The sequence below is a fragment of the Rhamphochromis sp. 'chilingali' genome (genome assembly GCF_963969265.1).
Source record: "Rhamphochromis sp. 'chilingali' genome assembly, chromosome: 6".
Taxonomy (NCBI): domain Eukaryota; kingdom Metazoa; phylum Chordata; class Actinopteri; order Cichliformes; family Cichlidae; genus Rhamphochromis; species Rhamphochromis sp. 'chilingali'.
In genome coordinates this window covers 9,885,995-9,906,575 of record NC_137933.1, presented here as the reverse complement: position 1 = coordinate 9,906,575, position 20,581 = coordinate 9,885,995, and the positions used below count along the sequence as shown (strand labels likewise).

The 20,581-nt window shown below is 39.4% G+C and overlaps 1 protein-coding gene across 2 annotated transcripts in view; it reads left to right on the top strand.

Annotated features, from left to right (window-relative positions):
• Window positions 1-20,581, top strand: part of mapk8ip1b (mitogen-activated protein kinase 8 interacting protein 1b) — a 45,551-nt gene that overhangs the window by 17,091 nt on the left and 7,879 nt on the right. For both annotated transcript variants that reach the window (XM_080885564.1, XM_080885565.1), the window contains exons 2-6: window positions 466-577; window positions 10,685-10,942; window positions 15,261-15,342; window positions 17,364-18,476; window positions 20,408-20,483. In XM_080885564.1, coding sequence (XP_080741690.1) covers window positions 466-577; window positions 10,685-10,942; window positions 15,261-15,342; window positions 17,364-18,476; window positions 20,408-20,483 — 1,641 coding nt within the window. The remainder of the gene's footprint in view (window positions 1-465; window positions 578-10,684; window positions 10,943-15,260; window positions 15,343-17,363; window positions 18,477-20,407; window positions 20,484-20,581) is intronic.

Genomic DNA, 20,581 nt, shown 5'->3' with positions numbered 1-20,581 from the left:
GATCTGCCTGAAATCAGTGCTTGAAACATTTAGTAAGTGCTTTAATACTAAATATAAATCCTTTAGAGGTCTGAGTGAAGTGTATAAAACTATGTGGTATAAGAGTCAAACGCCATGTTTCCATTTGTTAGGAACAGTACTATGACACAAAACAATAGCTTTAGATCTGTTTATCTCTTATAAGTATTAATGTAGATGCCTATGCTTGTTATATTTTGGTCATTTATAGCGACCTATATTCAAATTGTCATTGGACTGAGCATAGGAGATACAAATAACTGGGTCAACAAGAGATTCTGAGATGTACTATGGCTTGAGGATTATATATATATATATATATATATATATATATATATATATATATATATATATATATATATTTTTTTTTTTTTTTTAAATATATATGACTCATCTATGCGCTATCCTCTTCTTGTCCCTCTCACCCTAATCTACCCTTTCACTCAGGTTGACCCATGACATCAGCCTTGATGAATTTGAGGACGACGACCTCTCCGAAATCACAGAGATCACAGATGAGTGTGGGATGAGCCTCAATTGCAATGGCCCAGATATAAAGGTAGGATGGCCCCATGAAGAGCTGCTTCTTGGCAGATGTCTTGTCATAGCTGCAGATGTAGTGTTCATCTTCAAGTTATTCTTTATCAGCTGCTGGTGAAAAAAATAATCAGCAGCTCTGAATGAGAGCTGCAGTATACTAGAGGATCCGCTGAGTTATGTAAAGCTGGGTTGGAGGTTCAAATTGTTTGTGTATGCTATTTGTCATTTATAGAAAGCATTCGTGAGTCCTCCTGCAAAGATTATGACATTATTTTTGTGGTGGGACTTTGGGAACTTTCTGAGTGTCTTGGGAAGCTTTTAAGTTACATCAGATGGTCGTCCACTTGAAAAGGCCACTGACAAACAAGGTCAAAATGATCGTACACCAAAGCCTTTTAACTTTATCTAACAAAGTTTTAAAAAAAAAATTATATCGTATTGTACGTTCCACTCATGCATAACCTCCAGTGTTATTCGTCAAACTCATCATGCGATCCTTCAAAAATTGGGCTTGCCTCCTTTCGGTGACACTCTGTCAAAGTTTGAGTACAGCTAAGGGTCAGTCTCTCCTCTCTGTAGTGTTTTGTAATGAACAGCTGCTGCATTCAGCTTCCTGCCAGCAGAGAACAGGAGCCCGAGGCAGACAGGCCTGACAGACGGTGTCGGAGGCGCTCGCTGAAAGAACTTTGAATGTGATCGCATGCGATTGCCCCGATCCATCCTGGGCATCTAAATAATTCACTCTGAGCTTTTTACTGTTTGTTGAAATCCACCAAGAGTTTTTTTTTGGGAGTTTTTATTTTGTTTTGTTTTTAAGAATAGAAATGAGGGGGTCACTAACAGAACTGAGTAAGGAATATATACATGTAACTATAAGAGAAATAGTAGTGGAGTGGTGCTGAAAGAGAAAATAAATAGAGTTAAATTTGTTATTCTGTCAGATCATCATCTTCTATTTAACTCTACTGCTGTAACCAAGGCAACTAGAGGGCGAGAGGCTTTTCACAGGGCATTTGTGTGAGTAAATAAGATTCTATCTTTCTTTTCCTTTTTCATTATTTCTGTGAGTTATATTTTATCATTTTAGTGAGGCAGTGACTTGACTGATGGGACAAAAATGACTCTAATAATGCAGAGTGGTGGGAATATTTTGGGGTTTTAAAAGCCAGTACTCTTTCACACAGTACTCTTTTTTTCTTGTCTTGCTATCCTGGGAGCTAATTATAGCTCACATTGCTGAATGTGAGCACTTTTTGCTGGAAGTGTCTATGTGTGTGAAGACAGATGACTCATCTCCTTGAAGAGCCTCGCAGAATCCAAAATGGCCCCATGGATGGCAAAAAAGACAAATCTCACAGCGCAGCCAACAGCAAATCTCACGTGTTGTCACTCTCAGGAAGCGCAAACAAACTGTTTTGCTGCTGGAAGAGACAGCTCACTGGTCCTAGTAATGTCACTCCCCTCCATTTGGAAATCTCATGTCCTTTGGTCTAATTTACCATATACCTGCAGTTCATTGCAGTTGGCGGGATTTTGCTGTGCTACAGCAATTCAGTTGGGTTGACGTCTGGACTTGGACTGGGCCATACGTTTTCAGTCTTTCTATTGTAGATTTGCTTCTGTTGTTGTGATCACTGTCCGGTTGCATGTGCCAGTGTTGGCCAAGCCTTAGCAAAGTACAGTCATTCATTTCTCTGCCATGGTGTTATAATTGATATGGGGTGATTAGGGTTTGTTTATTTTTCTCCAAATGTTATATTGTCCATTATGGCCAAGCATCTTCACTTTTGGACATCTAAGCATGTTTGTTTTAGAGCAAAGCATTTGGCATACATACATCATTTTACATATCTAGTCTAAGAAGATTAACTTTCTTTTGGAGCAAGGAACTGGTCGAAACTTGCAATTTAAAGTTAAGGCTGTTAAGGTTCTATAAGAATCAGGAGATTGTGATCCGCTCGCACTGCTTCTTGTTTATCTCCTCAGTATGTCAACCAGTGATTAGGGGGCAAAATAATTGCACTGTTGTTTTATTTAAGAAAAAAAGAAAGAAGGACAGAAATGCAATCCCCTTATTGTGCAATTTTCTTCTAATGACAGTACAGATCCTGTAGGAGACCATTTAGGCTAAAAATTTAGATGTTACTCAAAAGTTAAGGTATAGTTAGTGTGTAGATCGCATATAGTATATTGTTCTTGTTCTAAGATCATTTTAGCAGCTATATGTTGAAGGAGAAAAATTGCAAAATGTCCAATTTAACAATTTCTTGGCGATCTTATGGATAGATAACAGCTACAACAGTCACACGCTTGGAATTGAGTCCAGCGCTTAGTGAATTGTGTATTTAACAATGCTGGTTTCCCGAGCTGTACAGTACATAACCGGACAGAGTCGTATAATCTTTTGTGGTAGTCAGTAACAAGATGTGTTGATTTTCTGAGTGTTTTCTATATCTTGCAATGACTCACCAGTGAGGATGCAGTTTGCTTTTTAGATGGTGTTGAACCTTACACTGAAGGCACCTAGCAGAATAAAGGAAATTGTTGTTTTTGTCACCAGCATGAAATCGTGACAGACACCAGACAAAGGGAGGTTGTAGTAATAAAAAGAAAGATGTCACAGTGTTTATTTTTTAACCACTGCTATTTTCATTGAGGTTTTTAAATCACTACACCCACCCCACAGTTGTACACAGCTTGATTCTTTCAGTTCATGTTTTTTGTTCTATATTTGTCTTGTGCCCAACTTCAATCCCATCACTTAAGACTAAAGGAAGCTGTTTTTAGGAAACAAGCTCTGATGACAAATAACAAATGTAGCCACTGGCTAACAAACATTTTTCGTTAAGAGTTGGCAGAGAACAAGTTACACATAACAGAAGAGATTTACCAAGTGGCGAAGACGTCATTTATTGAAGTAGTTGATTGCTTAGTTTTCAACTAATTCTCCCATTTATAAGTTAGATTTAACAAAAAACGTATTTATGATTAAGTTTAGAGGTTTTAATAATTTTATAAATTATTTTGGTAATTGATCATAGAATCTTCTAATAGACAAAAGGTACAACAATTAAAACAATACCCAACAATCTACATAGTTTCAGTAATATAGAAGAGGAGCACTTTGGGCGTGGTATTTAGCTGTGCTAAAATGGCTAATGTGGCTATCAGATAATTACTACAAGTTAACATGTGCACCAGCCAGGGTAGCATTTATAATACTGGATTAATACTTCATTGTTCTTAAAGTAGATGCTTTCCTCTTTAAATTCCTTTAGCTGTAAGTGATGGGAGGGGCTCTGTGCTTGTTGTGCCAGTTGGAGGAGGTAAAGATGGCAATTTTTAAAAAAAATCATTTTTGTTGCAAACGATTAATTTAGTATTTAAACATTAGTTTTATTATCAGTTAATATCTGAGGTTTTTTGACAACCATAGTAGACACAAATTCAACAAATGGCATATCATCTTCCTCAGTATGCTGGAAGTGTAAATGTTCAGCTTTTTTTAAATGACATTAACCATAAGAACCTTATTAGCCACTGATTTGGTCTTTGTGTCCTTCTTTTCCACGTCCTTCTAATTTTGTTCAGTTTGTCATGTGAACTATGATGTGCTTGAAAACATTTCTTGTAGAATGTTTAACCATGGAAAACAGAAGCAAGGATCAAAGACTGAATCAGCTTGATGAAACAGACTGACATTCTTTATGTTTCAGCTGTAATCACAGACCTTAGGGGCACTGCCTTGTCTTTGCTTCTCATTTTAAAGTGCACAGAGTTTTAGAGGCCCAGTCTGTTTTAAAAATTTATGAGGAGGCAGGGCAGCTTTAGAATATTTGGTAGGGAGCCCTCACACACACACACACACACACACACACAGAGCTGAATTCATCAGTGATCTCATCATCCGATGGGAGACTGAAAATGTATCTGGTCTCATCAATAATGAACGGTCACATGGAAGGAACATCACACACACCAGACATGTGTGGTGCCTACCTGAGTAGGGGGCCACAGAGGTGTGCACTGTGGTATTTGCTCGGTGGGTGGATGGACAGTGGGCTAACAACATTATAAGGACAGAAGTTTTCCACCTGACCTTTTAATCTTTAAGTTCAGGTGTTTTGAGTCCCATTGCCACAGGCGTATACCATCAACCACATAGCCATGTCTCCTCTGGGGCTTGTTCAGTCCTGTAGCTTGGCTGATTAAAAATAGGCCCAAATTGGCCACCAGAGGCAGAAGTAAGCACAGATTGAAAGTAGTGTTAATAGTGGTAGGAACAAGATATTTTGTACAGTACTTCAAATAATTGATGGGACGGGATCCACCCATTCTCATCTGCTTATTCTCATCAGGGTCGCGGGGGGGTATCCCTGGTACCACAGGGCAAGATGCAAGGTTCACCCTGGACAGGTCCCCAGTCTGTCGCAGGGCTAACACAGGGAGACAGATGGGTGTGTTTTTTTTCCTTCTGTATCAGAATCTCTCTTTGATTTATATCTCTTTTTATTAGACTTGGGTAGAAAATATATATTTTTTTCCATAATTTCCTGGCATTTTATTGGGGTATACAGTATATGATAATAAATATAAACTTAATATAAAAGGACATAAAAGCTGAGCTAACTGATATTAATCATTGTAGCTAACCACGTGCATTTCACCCATAAAGTGTCTGCCATCTGGAAAACAACACTCCTGCGCCTGAGGAGATGTCATGATCAACAAGATTGTAGGTATATTTTTGAAGAAATCCAAATTACCACCAAATAGGCCTGAATTGTTAGACTATTTAGGTGCTTTTATCCCAAAATGTTCTTCTCAAACAAAACTTCTGCTTCTTTTGCTCTTATGACAATGTAAATAAATAGATTCTTTGATTCATTTTTGTGGTGAACACACAAACATGAAACAAAAGTCACTTGTTATTCCACAGTTAAGAAGCTTCTGTTGAAGAAGACAGAGAAAATGGGCTTTTATCTAAATTAGTGTGCACATGGCTATTGTGAAGGGTTCTTGAAGGGTTAATGGAGAGCAGCTGATGTCCAGAATGAGACTTAAAGATATTTAGTGCTTCTGAGAGACATAAAGTGACAACATGCATTATAAAAATCAGTGAGAGAGAATGGGAAGTGCTTTCATGCCCAAGTGTAAGGGTGAATGGATTTGATTAGGAGTCATTTGCTGTGTGTGGATGGCTGAAATGTCGTATGTCAGGGTGGAGTCAGATAGGATGGCCAGTTATATTTAAGTGACTGCAAAAACACACAAAAAGCAGCATCTACACACAGATTTACCACACATGGAGAATCAAGGCTTTGTATTATGTCTAGATTCTGCTTTATTTATATTAAATTCACTTGCTTAATGTAAATATTTGAAATGATTTCTTTTTTTATTTTACAGAAACAAAAAGAAAAAAACCTTTTAGAGAAAGTTGGAAAAATCTGAGCTATTGAACTTCATAAAAAGGTGTCATGTTCCTTGTGTGTTATTTTAATTACTGATATTTGTAATGCACTGCAATGCACTTCAACAGTATTGTCTTAAAATATAAGGTGCCCATAAAAATGTTTTAAAGGTGAACCTGTATAAATAAGTATCAGTGAAACAGATCCCCTTAATCCAGAAGGGTAGAAGGAGAGTGATATACTGAGGGAGAGTGAGGACGGAAGCAATAGAAAATAAATGGAGCAATGAGAGAGAGAGGGAGTGAAAGAGGGTCTAGCAAAACACCAGTGGAGAAGCAGACCCATTTCCATGGCAACAGTGTTTCTCTCACCTACTGCACATGTCAAAGCTGAAAATACATGCAGTGTTGGCACTTATACACACACAAACACACACACGCACACTGCCCCCATGGATACCGCTCACGTCATCTCATCCACACATGGTAACAGTGGAGAGGAAGCTGCTTCATCAATGCAAACAGAAACAGGAGAAGCCCTGTTTGGCTCTGCTACTGTTAATAAAGAGCAACTGATATGACAGCAGTGTTCTGATATTCAGCCTTGTGCTTACCTTTATGTATTCCCATTGACATGAACAGACACTTACAAGGCCCGACCCTCTCCTGCATGATTCATTTAAGCCAAATTGATATATATATATATAGATATCTATCTATCTGCTCGTTTGTTAATAAAAATGAAATAAAATGCAATACTTTACTGTATTTTATAAGAGCAGAGTGAAGCCAAAACTCTGGATTTGACAAACACATACAGGTCCTTTCAAAGTCGGCGTGGTTCAAATGTTCTCTTTCTATATTTTATTTTTCTGGCATTCGGTTTGCAGCTGAGCAGTACGTTTGGGGTGATTTGACATTTTCAGTCTTTCCTTGTGTTTCCCCTGCTCCGGCTGCTCTGATTGGGAGAAAGAAGAGCATCACGTCTTCAAGGCAGCATCATTTCCTTAGTCACTGATCCCCTTGTCTCCTAGCAACAGGGGGCAGGGCTCTTCAGAGTCCAGTAATAATTTCTCATCATAAACAAGAAGAGGAGAAGAGCATTTGCAGGCTCCATTAGGAGGCATTGATTTTTAGCAGGTGAAAAGGTGAAGTGAAGGAGAGTGAGGGTAGACAAAAGAAAAATATTGGTGGGAGGATTGTTGTTATTAGACACAGACAGACACTGACATGACGTTGCTGCCCTACAACACAAACTCACTGCTCATCACATGCCACTTACAGGTGTTTGCAGTGTGTGTAAATGGTTGGTTGGATATGGCTGTAGATTAAAGATGACCAATTGATAATTGGATTGTTTAAGGAATAGATAGCTGGATAAATCATGACTGCATATGAACGATGAACAGTAGTGACCATGACAACACTAGCTGGGAAGAAGAGGCAGCGAAGGCTGCAGGCCCCAAACTGTGCCCTGCTTGATCACCGGTATTACTATAAGTCTATCCATAGTTTACAAAATTGACATCAAACTGTATTAAAAAAAAGCATCATTTTCCCATAATCTCTGCTGTGAAAAAAACACAGGTTTAAGACATCAACAACATCAGTTATTTATAAACAGTATAACTGTTAGACTGAATGATGAAAGGTGGTATATAGATGGGATGGGATAAATGCCAGCTAGACTGAAATGGATGGATGAATGAACAAGAATCGAATATAGAACATTAGACTGCTGGATGCTTGATAAATGGGTGGATAATAGATTGATGGAAGATTATTAAGTGGATAAGAGGATGGAAAGGTAGATAAGCATACAGATAGCTATGTAGCAGGAGTGGGCAATTAATTAACCGAGGAGGTCACATGAGAAACTGGACCTGTTGTGGAGGGCCACACCAATAAACTGATCTCAGATCTGCTCAGTATTAATATTATCTTAGAGTGACCTTCAACAGCAGTCCCAATCCCCCCTGTGCCTGATCCCTGCTATACAGGATGATCAAAAAAGGATTAAAGATATAGTCAGGCATTAAAAAAGAATTATACTCATAAATATACATTGAATAAGGTGTGACTGTGTCTTCCAACAAATTGATGCATTCTCACAAATAAAGAATTAATCTAGTAACACTATAAGAGCTGTAAGCCATCATGTTGCCCAGCCACAGTTGTGGAGATGGACATGGATGTTCTGTCTAATCACATTTTATGTATGTGGCTGGAGACATATGTAGCATGCCAAAGATGGAAGGGAAGAAAACTTGTAGGTGTTCAAGTTGCAGGGAGGAACATTTTAATTCATGGCTGCAACTTCAGACATAAGATATGAAGGGTCGTACCTATGTTTTATTGTTTTATTTATGTGTTTTCACTATGTGTGTGAAAACACATAGGAAAAAAGACAATGATATCCTCTTCCTCCTCACTTCAAGCCTCTTCCCATGAACTTAAGTCATGGCTCTGTCACATGTAAATGCATATAAACATGCTTATTGCAAATATTGTTGCAGTTACTTATTGTCAGCATATTAGACATGCAACCATCCGATCTACGACAGCTGGCATCAAGCTGACTAAATAATAAAAACACCTCTAGTAGAGATTACATGTAAACTCACACTCCAAACATAGAATTCATGATTGTCTGCAATCTAAGATTATGGAAAATATATATATTTTTAAATTTTTACATGTTGGTGTCAGTCCTTTCTTGTATCATCTTTGAAAGTAATCCATGGTCTGATATATACTCGGCAGTAAACAACCGATCTCCATATACAGTTAATATCTGCATCTTGGCAATCTTTGTGTTTGGCTTATGTCTGTATTTTTAAAGGAGCTTTTATTCTTGCTTTTGCCCTCGTTTTGATTCAAAACAGTTGTATGGGTAAATGACTAAACCATATAAGTCTAATAAATGTGGACTGAGTATGAATGCAATTAGATGAACATTTTCCACTTTAGCTTTTGGCTGTTCAGCAAACCATTATAGCAGTCCTATTTCAAAGACAGGCAGGCTTCTTTCTTTCTTGGGAGTGAGAGACCTCTGGATATCTGGGATGAGTGTCTCACTGCATACAAATGTGCTTGAAGGCAACACTTAGCCAACAGAAATGAATTAACCTCCATTCCATTCAGCAACTGTTACCTTACAGTCTGCAACAAGTAAATTCGGTTAATAGGAGTGCTGTCTGTTACAACAAAGGTTTAAATCTTTACGATATTGGTTATAATACATTCCTGGTACTTGTGATTTCTCGGTGTATGAAGTATTTACAGAACAGTAGCTTATTAAATTATGGGTTTTTTTTCTCTTCCTCACAGTTTCCTTTGTGAGGTTTGTTTCCTAAAATAGTTTAAGGTGACTGTGACTGTGTTTTGTATGGCAGCTGAGAATTACACCAGTGTTTCTCCTACCATTGCCTTGAGGGGGCGATCCAGTACTGCAGCCTCACCCCACAGTCAGCCTAGAGAAAACACCGTTAACTTTAATCTGGACTAGCACAGATGTTTAAAAAGAATATGACTTGGATCCAAACTAAATTTTATAGATGCTAAAACTGACAAAACAAATGAACAAACAAAAATGAATAAATAAATAAATAAAGGTTTGATAATACTATATTACTTAGTATCAAAAATAAATGTTATAGCATTAAGTTTAATTAGGTTTTAGTTCTAGAGCAACTATACTGTTTTTGTTTCATTTTGTTTTTTGCTCATGTCTCTCAAATTGTAAAAACGAAATAGATTATTTTAGATTCATAACTTTAAATAACTCTAAATAACTTTTTTTTCTGATTGTGCTGTAGAAGGTGGCAGACCTCCAAAACAGTTGTTCAACATTGTTCATGTTCTTGTTTTATTTGCATTTGTTTTTTTACAGGTTTTTCTGTATGTGAGGCAAACAGAGAGCACTAAAGACTATAATAGGCTTAGCAACGACTTGCCATGTGCTGTGTGTGTGTCTGTTTTGTATGTGTAGCTGCAGGGATAGTGATGATAAGTGAAGCAGACTGTACTGTCCCAGTGCCCTCTGACTTACTGTCTCTCAAATGCTTTGCTTGTGTGTTGTTTCAGCAGCAGTGAATCTCTTCTTCTTTTTTGCCAACAAACTCATATCTTGCACACTGTGTATGATTAGCGTTAGAGTAAATAAATGTGCCTAATTTTCCAACTCTTGTTTTATGAATTGATTGTTTAGCCTAACGGAGTCATCGATTTTGAGAGGTTTCATCATCAAAGCAATTAACAAATTGATTCAATTGCAGTGCTGCACGAAAGGCCAGAGGTATTATATCTGTTTCTTTTGGGGGCGTGAATATTTTTAACAATTTCCTGTTTCCAGGGTCAATATCATGAATTTGTTTTGAAATTTTTGTACTAATTTTCTTAATAGAATAGGTTTCTTAGCTTTAAAAGTAAAAAGATAAAATGAGAAATAGCAGAGCAGATTGAGTTTTTACTCTAACCTCATTACTGCAGGTAAATTCTGTCAGGTAGAAAAGCTTGATGCTAGAAATAGTCCGTCTCAGCTTTAAACGGCACTGTGTGTTGGCAGTGAATGTGTTCCTGTTGAAGACAGAGTTGCTTCCAATTGGCTAGCTAAATCTCCTCATCCCATCCACATACACTCTCTCTCACTGTCTTCCTCTCTCTCTCTCTTCCCTGTCTTGACTGATGTCGGGCTTATTCCAATCCCTGCAGAGCCGTGTGAGACGAGGAACCAATAGCATGTCGGGGAAGGCGGAGCTAGGAGCAGTCGGCCAGCTTCAGGCAGAGATGCTGCATTTGGACCTCATCGATGGTGCTGACGGTTACCGCGGTGACAAAGAATCCTCGAAGGCGTCTGCAATTTCAACTCCGCCAGTCACCAAGGACCCTGCAGCACCTGTTACCATGGATACTTACCGGCCCAAGAGACCCACGACCCTTAACCTCTTCCCAATCGTGCCACGCACACAGGTATAGCCTGAATTAATCTTATCCTCTCGCTCTCTCACACACACACACATTCACTCACACAGTTAAACAGTTTGTGGCAGGTGGACAAATATTGATGAGTAATTCTGGAGGACTGTGGGAATGTTTCAGTGTTTTTCTTTCAGTGTTTTTTCACTCCACCTATATTGGAGCCTCCTCTCGCACAAATATTATGTTTGAAATTGTAAATATAACTGGATAACCTACTTGACATCACCACTGGATTCACTACAATTGCTTCTCTGACAGGATGTGTTTTCTCCACTGAACAATAGCCTCAACTGTCATTTCTTTTTTTCTATTGGTGCCCGTCTCTGTTTGCTTCAATGGCGCTTGAGCTCGTGACCATTCGTGTCTGTGTGTGTCTGTGTGTGTGTGTCCATGTAAATCAATCTAAGTGAGGACCAGCACTAAGAAGGAAGACATTTTAGGGTAGTTTTAGGCTTTAGTTTTGGAATGGGAACTAAAAAATGTAAAGTATCGATAAAGAGCAGCGGTGTAGCCATACAAATGTGTGCAACCATGTTCGGGTTTACTGCGACAGTGAAGGTGTGTTTAAAAAATGTATTTGCACTATAGAGCACACATTTAGATTTTTCTTTTTTTGTTCAGTAAAACCTATGAATTAAAAATTGAGCATTACAATCTGCTAATTAAGTTTTGATAATGACAGTGGTATAGTTATGGTTTGAGTAGGTGGTAGACATCAGAGTGAAAGATAGTGATGAGGGCTGAAGTACTTTGTTCAGATAAGGAAAACATTATGACTTGGATCAAAAGGTTATAAAAGCCTTGGTTGTCATGTTAAAGTATGAACTGATTTGGTTCAGATAGTGTTTGTAGTTTGTTAATAATTACTTATTGAGTTACTTGAAGTTGAGGTCCTCATCTTATTGTTTTCTTGACTCCCTCCTTTATATCCGTAATGATTACTAGACCAGGACATTCATCATTATAGCCTCTTGCTAATACGTTGATCTTCTTGACTTGAGGACAGTGTCCAAGTTCAAATAAGACACATCTAATGTGCACAAAATCAAAACCTTTAGCTAGCTCCAGGAGATGTTTCAACACCTGCACAAGCGTCACTGATGTTTCTTTCAGTTCTGGGAAGGAAAAGTAGCATGTAGTGAGTGGATTAGAACTTGTTAGGTGAAAAGAGCTTCAGAGAATATGGTTGGATGAACAATACAGATACTTTGCCTTATAACCGAACAAAATACTATAAAATGGGCTAAAGAGTCAGAAATAATGTTACATGATACATTACACTGTTAATTCAGATAATAAAGGATTTGTTGCCATGACTTGTTAATGTGATGGAATTAATTTGAGAGAAAAAAGGCAAAACCATGTCATTCAAGAAAACAAATTAAATCATTTTATTCATGTTTACATTTGAATTCTAGAAATATTTCCTTTGATTCACTGAAATGTAGAACTACCTCTATGTCATATACATAGTAATGTATACAGTGAGTGAGTTTGGCCTCCTTGAGTGCAGGCAGTCAGCGTGATCAGCCAAGCGTCTACAGCCTGTTTGCCTTTGCTTTGCACTTGATCTGGAAGCAAAGTCTGCTCTGCTCAGTGCTCCGCTTTGTTCCTGTAGGTTGTTTGAGCTGTCAAAAATGAAAAGTATAAAGGAAGTAATTGGTCTCAGTTATGTTTCAACTGGGGAAATCTTCTTGTCTATTCCAGCACTGTTCATTTTTACCTTTTATACAGCAACTAGAAAAAAAAACATTTAAACCAGTGCTGAAATACTTTACTGTTGAGGTTTCTTTAAAAAGTTTAATACATGCAATGAAAGTGAAGACACAGATCAACAGGCTGCATTTTATACCAGATAAATTCATTAGCAGTTGCGGGTGTCGCGTTTTTACTTAGATACTTATTATTTAAAATACTTTTTGGTCATAAAAAATATCATCAGGTGTGATCAAGGAAATCGGGGTAATATTATGTTTTAGTAAAACGAAACACAAAACAAAATCTGTGTCTGAAATACCATCAAAATTGATAGATTGAGAAGATCACATGGCATTATAAAAAAAAAAAAACGGATCTGTCATCGCTGAAGTAGATTTATTAAAGTATTGTTCTGTTATTGAGACAGCATGGCTAAATCAGTTGAGGCAGAGGTGACAGTGAAGACTTTCACAGTGTGCATCCTTACACAGCAGGAATGAGACAGAAGATTTAGGATGATTTCCAGTCATTAATGTTTTTTCTCAGACCTTGAATTGTTAGATGAGGAGTAGGTTGTGTACACTGGGCGACTGTTTCCAGGTCAATGAGTGTGCAGAAATGCAAAAGTATACGGCATATTTGCTCTGCATCGTTTTGCAGCGAGTCCCATGTCTGAACAAAAGCATCTCTGATCAGCGTTAACACACTGAGGGTTTTTTCAAAAGCAGTATTTTTTAATCCAGTAATGTCAATAGTGCCACATCGAGTCAGACTGTTAAGAGGTTGAATTTCATCATTAAAAACCTTTTTTCCTTGTGCAGTGGTCAAATAAATGAGGTAAAATTAGTTTTCTTTATCCATTTTAAAATGAATAACCAGTTCTGATTCTGTCCACCTTTTAGTTGTTATAGTATTTGAAATATCGAGTAGTCAAAGATGCACAGTATAATAAATCTTTTGCAGTACTGAGGAGGGTGCTGCTTTACAGACTGTCTCCACTTTTGCTTCCCAATTGAAGTGATTCAGTGGGCAGAGAGACAGATGTCCCTCCGAGAAAGGATTAATCTAACTCTAATTACTTATCGGGCATGCTCCATATGTTGAAGTGCATGTGTGTTTGTGTGGCAGTGTGACTATAAGGAAGGTCTGCTTAGATACCAGCAAGAACAAGTAGCATGTTGTCATTTAAAATTGATTTATAAAGTTTCAAGCTGACCTGGTTTTAATAGCTAGCTCAATTTGCAATGAAATTCATGCAGAAAATCCAAATATGGCAGGGTGACACAAGATGCAGCTGTGATAGGCTGAGACAGCTGTCAATTAAGGCGCCCCATCTCATTCATTCAGCTTCCAAGGTCTCCAAACACTTCAACTTGGCAAGCTTGTGTTCTGTTGTATCAAATTCACACAGATTTTAGTCATGGACTCTGAGTCCTCAGATATATGCAGTTGTTTCCTACCTGCTGATTCACTCTTTACCATGGCAACAGCCCTGTCTCCGCCTGGTACACGTAGATGGAAAAGTGAGTCACACGTAGTGGGTGGACGGAGGAGGAAAAGATGTTATTTTGTGCGTGCTGTCGTCACAGGAGTTTCCAGCTCTCCATCTGTTAAAATCTCTGTTTAACTCTTCTGTTATCTACAACTGAGTGTTAAACCATAGTCTTTCTGTGGAAGCCGTTAAAATAAGCCACTGAGTCACAAAATATATCAGTCGTGATAATGATTAGATTCATAAGCGTGTTTGGCAGGTTTTGAATAATTCCTTTTAAAACCTATTTGGTGGCTAAATGCCAAATTTTCTGGAAACACTGCTGGCTTCTTCGGCCTATTCTAGATGCCATGATCAATTAGTTTATTGGTTGCTGCATTTTTATACATATATTTTAAAAAGAGATTAAAACATGGCTTAAGAACAACTTTAATATCATGCTGAGAAGTGTTTCAGTCACTGTGTTGTGACTGATTGTGGGTGTGGACTGGATGCACTGAGTTGTATTTAATTCAGCAGAGATGTCACTGTGAGCAGCCACACCCTTTATGATCTGTTCACCAATCACTGATAAGCTGCTCTTTAAATGACTCCTTTCATCAGTGACAATGATCAGCAACCTCTCTTTTTCTGTACTTATAAATGAAAGTGTCATATAGATACCACAAAGATGTTCATATAGATTTTTGTAACAAGGTTGATTTTGCTTTTATTCTTTCTTGATTTCCATATTTAGAAATGTATAGAAAGAAAGGAAACCTCACAAGTTTCATGACTTCAATCAGCAATTACCCCCCCAAAACAGCCTAAAGAGGCTGTCTGACTGCGTGAGTGTGTTTCCCAGTGGCTTGTGTAAATGTCAGGTCCCTTTAAATGCACACCACGGAGCATGGACAAAAGAGTTCCTGCTCATTCAACAGAATAAAAGGTTTGTGTGTGCATGTGTGTATATGAAGTGAGAGAGAAGCGAGAGGAAGAGAGAGACACACACACTCACACACAGAGAAGTTGTATATGTTGTGTCAGGATCCAGAATTCAGTGAGCAAACCCATCTCTGTTCCTCTTTTATCCATCTGTTGTTCCTTCTCTCAACTTCCTTCCTCTTCTTCTTTTTTCAGGACACGTTAAACAACAACTCCCTTGGTAAGAAGTACAGTTGGCAGGAGAAGGTTTCAGGCTCATCCTCGCCCCTTAAAACAGGTGAGCTTCCCCACATCATGTTTATGAGTCATGTTTTAGTTTAGACACATTTTCTCATTTAGTTGATGGTAACTGGGATGTGCTGGACTGAATCCATTGTTGTGTTAGTAACATTCAGTCAGTGTCGGCGTGTGTGATTTGCATTGAGTCTGACAGCTTGTGTGTCCCTCTGAACCTTGGGGACACTGCTCAGCCTTGGATTAGCTGCTGGGACAAGTTGAGCTAGCTGAGGCTATGCTGTATATTGTGCGTGTTTGGAAGCCAGCTGAGGCTTAAAGCTAGCTAGAGGCTGTCATAGCCCATTGATGCTGTTCTTTGAAGAGCACCATCCAAAGCTAGAGTAACCAGATTCACAGCCAACAGTTAGAAAAACGTAAATATTAGGTGTTAAGTCGACCTTTTAAAGGCAAATCTGGGGAACAAGCTTCCAAATTCAGGCGAAATGAACTTTTATGTTCTATTCAAGTAATAGGGACAAACTTTAGAGCTTTTAAAGCACATTGTTGTGAGATGATGCCCTTTTATTCCATGCCCTATAAATTATATAAATTGAAATAATGGCAAGTGTTACAGTGTTGCTGTCTGGGTAGTTTGGTTTTATTTGGATTGGATTGAATTTCATTAGGTGTGACTGCGAGCACTATAGTCGATTTGTCATTTGATATGTCAGACTCACTGAAAAAAACAAATGTAAATCTGTTTGCCAGATCATTGCTCGTATTCATGCTGCCCCGACGTCATGCCAGCGCATATTAGGAATGGCATAGGCACCGATCGGTTTTCTATCGCCCATTTGCTGGGAGTAAGGGCGCCCTCCGTTTGCGAGGTGCGCCTGGTGCTTGCGGCACAGGGAGGAGAGGGCGGGGCGGCGGGGGATTCTCTGGCTGGCTGGAGCAGCATCTAATAACCAACTCGCAAAATAAAAACAACCCAACAAACACGAAAACACCAGACATTATGATACAGACTTATAATTTGCACCAATGTTTTTTCGAAATTCTGTACGTGAAAAGTGAGCGCGAGAGCCCTCGGTGCGCCTGCTTACTGCTGAAGTCAAAGTAAAACTTTGTCATCTCCGCTACATACAGTACAGTAGGCTTCAGTTACAGCAGTGCAAGTAAACAAACAATATATATAAGAAGAGTAAGAAAATAAATATACACTTTAGGACTCGGGGTAAAGGGATCAATAACAATTAAAAATTTATATTTTACAGTTTGATGATTTAAAGTCTCACACACAACCCGTCGAAAGGGGAGGGGCCCTGCTGCTTCCAAGTAGAGCACATTTCATTCATAATGTTGTAAATCCAAGCCCATTATGTATTCATGATTTGAATCCTGGGTTGTGTGAAATCCCAGAAATACACCTTAGACAAAGTCAATCTGTGAACTAAGGTTTAGGTCTATTAGGTTAATTGTGATGATCCTCGATATGGGGGATTTGTGTTCATACTGGAGTGCAAAATTAGAACCAGAGGGTGTGTTCGCCCAGGGCGCCAAACAGGCTAGGACCGCCACTGAATGAAAAGATTCTTTCAATTTTGCAGTGCTTCTTGTGTGCACAGCTTTAACATTTAAATGAAAATGAAACAGATTTAATTTGAAATCAGTCCTGTCCTGAATTAGCCCCTCTGTTATTTAAATACCATTTCAAAATACTCGGGAATGATGTCTGAATCCCCTGCCAATGGATTATGACATAACACGTCAATCACCTTCTCCTGGCCACACTCTGAATTTGATGAGTAATGGGGATTTGGCTGTGTAATCCTGACATCCGTTACCTAACCATTTCTACTTTTCTCTCTTTCTGTGTGTGCTTTATTTTATCTGCCTGTGCATTCGTTGCCATGTCTGTCTTCGTGCATGTGTGCGCATTTGTTTGTCCATCATGTTTGCGTTTCTGCATCACGTATGTTTGCTCCGTGTGCGCGTCTGGGCTTTGCTTGTGCATCTGCGTCTGCATGTGTGTTTGCTTGGGTGTCTGCATGTTTCTGCTCACGCCCGCACTCCCTCTAGGTGACCTCACCCCTCCACGTGAGCACAGCTGTCTAAGCGACGAGGACAAGGTGCACGGTGGGGGAGCGCAGACCAAAGACCGCGGGACCTCCACCGACGCCCCCTGCAGACACAGTCACACCTCGGGACACTCGCACAGCTCATCTGCAGGGGCTGGGACACGGTCCAAGATTCAGGAGAAGCCACCGGCACCACCACCACCACAGAACTATACACCAGCTCCTCTATATCCTTCAGGGAAAGCGGATGGCAGTGGGTCCCACAGGGAGAGGATTAGATACCACACAGATGTTCATATAGAGCCAACAGAGGAGATCTATCTGACTCCTGTGCAACGTTCCGCAGATCCCCTGGAACCCCCCACCGTCCAGGACCGGCCTTTCCTCTCACAGCAGACTGAGCAGGGACGCATGTCCATTAGCTCTGACACAGAGGGACCACCTCCTTATCAGCCCCTCCCGGACCGGACCAACCCCTCCATCTATGAGGAAGACGAGATCTATGTCCCCCCACCGTCATACGCTTCCTGTGTAGAGTCCCTCATCACGCCACCTAGCATGGCTGTGTCAGCTCACTCCTCCCATGCACTGGACCTCAGCCTAAAGGGGACAAGTACAGGAGCTGGGGCAATGCTCAGGGCTGGGTCATCAGTTGAGTACGTTGATGCCACAGATGAAAGCTACTGTGGGGACGACGAGGATGTGGACAGGTTAATAATGGATGCAAAGATGAGAAAGGGAGGGGTAAAGGGAGCTGCCCCACCGAGGACTTCCATGAGCTCAGAGGCCAGCGGCCTGACATATGACTCAGTTAAATATACATTGGTGGTGGATGAACATGCTCAGCTGGAGTTAGTCAGTCTCCGGCAGTGTTACCAAGGCTACAGCGATGACAGCGACTCGGCCACCGTCTATGACAACTGTGTCTCGTCTCCATACGAGTCAGCCATCGGAGAGGAGTATGAGGAAGAGGAAGAGGAGCATGACCCTCGTATGGGAGGAGTGCGTCGAGAGGCCACAGCGTGCCTATCTGAGGATTCTACTCCAGAGGCGGACCTCCACTTCTCCAAGAAGTTCCTCAATGTCTTCATGAATGGGCGCTCTCGCTCCTCCAGTAAGTCTGGTAAAAACTCAATTCCAAACATAAATGGTGGCGATGGCTAGCATTTAGCTTTTGGTTTGTTTTTTTGTTGCGTAATAGTAGTAGTAGTAGTATAAAGACTTCTTGAAGAAACTCACTTTGGTTAGCAAATGTGGTCGTCTGACAGTGCTGATGGCAGTTTGGGGTTTTGTTTTTGGTTTTTTTTTTACATTTTTCCCCTTAATCCATTAACTACATTTCTGAGACTTGCTTGTAAATGCCAGGAAGTTTATCAGCACTACTGGCTGGTGCTCTGCCTAATTCTCTTTAAATATACACTGTCAGTGGTGTCTAGCCAAACTGGCAACAATTGCTATTCAAGGCTTAAAGCAGCGCAGCTGATGAAGCAAAGCCACAGGAATGTTCAGGAATCAAAATTTTGTCATACACTAAACACAGTCATCCACATGGCTGTCCTAACTGTGGAGTAATACAATACTAAGCCGTACTGATACACAGTATAACCATTGGCTATTACATTTACTATGTACTGTATTTGCAAAGCAGTAGTATTTTTTTTATTTATTTTAAAATTATGTCACTTCTGCTTTTAAGTCTCGAGAATAAAAGCAGTAGACTGGACATTTAAATTACCTGTTTAGTGAAAAGGTGCTCAGCCAGCTTGTTAAGGGGATGTGAGAAAACACACATCTAGAAAGAAGTTAGTGAGGCATTTGAAGTTCTAGACATAACACTTCCATAAAACTGTAAAACTTCCCAAACTGACTAAAGGCGCATTGCTTGATGTAATTTTGTGTCACTTCCACTGGAAGATTCATTCATTTTCAGTAGGAAGCAGAACAACAATGCACTGATTGTGAAATTCAGAAAATATCTACTCAGATATTCTACTGAGTATTAATAGCCTAGAAGAGACTTAGAAAGTCTAATTGAATTGTAAGTATTACCTGTTTAATTAGCTATTAACTACTACTTTTGTAGTAGTATTCCAACAGCACCCAATGCCCACTTATGTGGTTAAGTATTTAGCCGGGACAAAATTGATTTCTTGTGTCACCATATTTAGTCAACAAGGTTTATTTTATCAGAGATATGATATGATTTGTCAGATAAATCAGTGCTTTGCAAATGCTCAACATCTGTAAAACGACTGTAAAGTTTTGTTTTAACACAGTTAACTTTTAGTGAATTCCATTAAAACCTAAAAATGTTATCTAAGTTGTAAGATTTAAGAGTAAATTTGGACTATTTTGATGATAAGGGGTCTAAAGAATTAGAAATCTTGTGGGGACAATGAAGATCCCTTTGTCATATCTTATTAAAGCTGCAGGCTCTGTCTAAGAGATGTTGCTTAAACAGACTATCTGTGATCTCTCAATGAGAAAGAGCGCTGCACTGAGAGGGAGATGAGAATTCTCTGTTTGAGGACTGCAGGACTGATTCAATTGCTGTTGCCAGCCACACATTGACCCTCATCATAGTGTCTGTTAAAGAGCCAGCATTAATGGGCACAAGAGGCAATTCATGTTATGGAGACAGAGATTAGGAGATACGCGTGTTTACAGTATTTGCTCTAATAGTCCAGGCCGGTCTCTTGGAAGGGATCCATGTATTTTAGTCTCATTAGAAATGCTGCAGCAGTTTTTCTGAGCAGTTCAGGCAGCAGTCACAAAGGTCTCAGGGGAATGTAGGTAGAAATACACAATGCACGTTTGCTTCATGCCTGATTAAAGTGTGATTTATGTCTCAGAGAATGCATACATGTAAATGCTGCATCTCCTAATTATGTTCTCTGTGGTCTTTTTTGGACTTGTGTTACAAATTATAAGCCTGTGTCATTAATCTTTTTGCAAGCCTGACACAAAGGCTGACATTGCATACTGTTTACTTCCTATTTTAAAATAAATCTCTCTTGTTTTTTTGTCCTTTTTTTGGTATTCAAGGTGCAGAATCCTTTGGTTTATATTCCTGTATCATAAATGGTGAGGAGAAGGATCAGAGCCACCGAGCAGTCTATAGGTAATGACAGTTACACTACCATCCTCGCTGTAATCCCAACAGACATTGTAAAACCGTGAAAAATGACAGTATGTAGTGTGTGCTGTCACTTCTGTTGA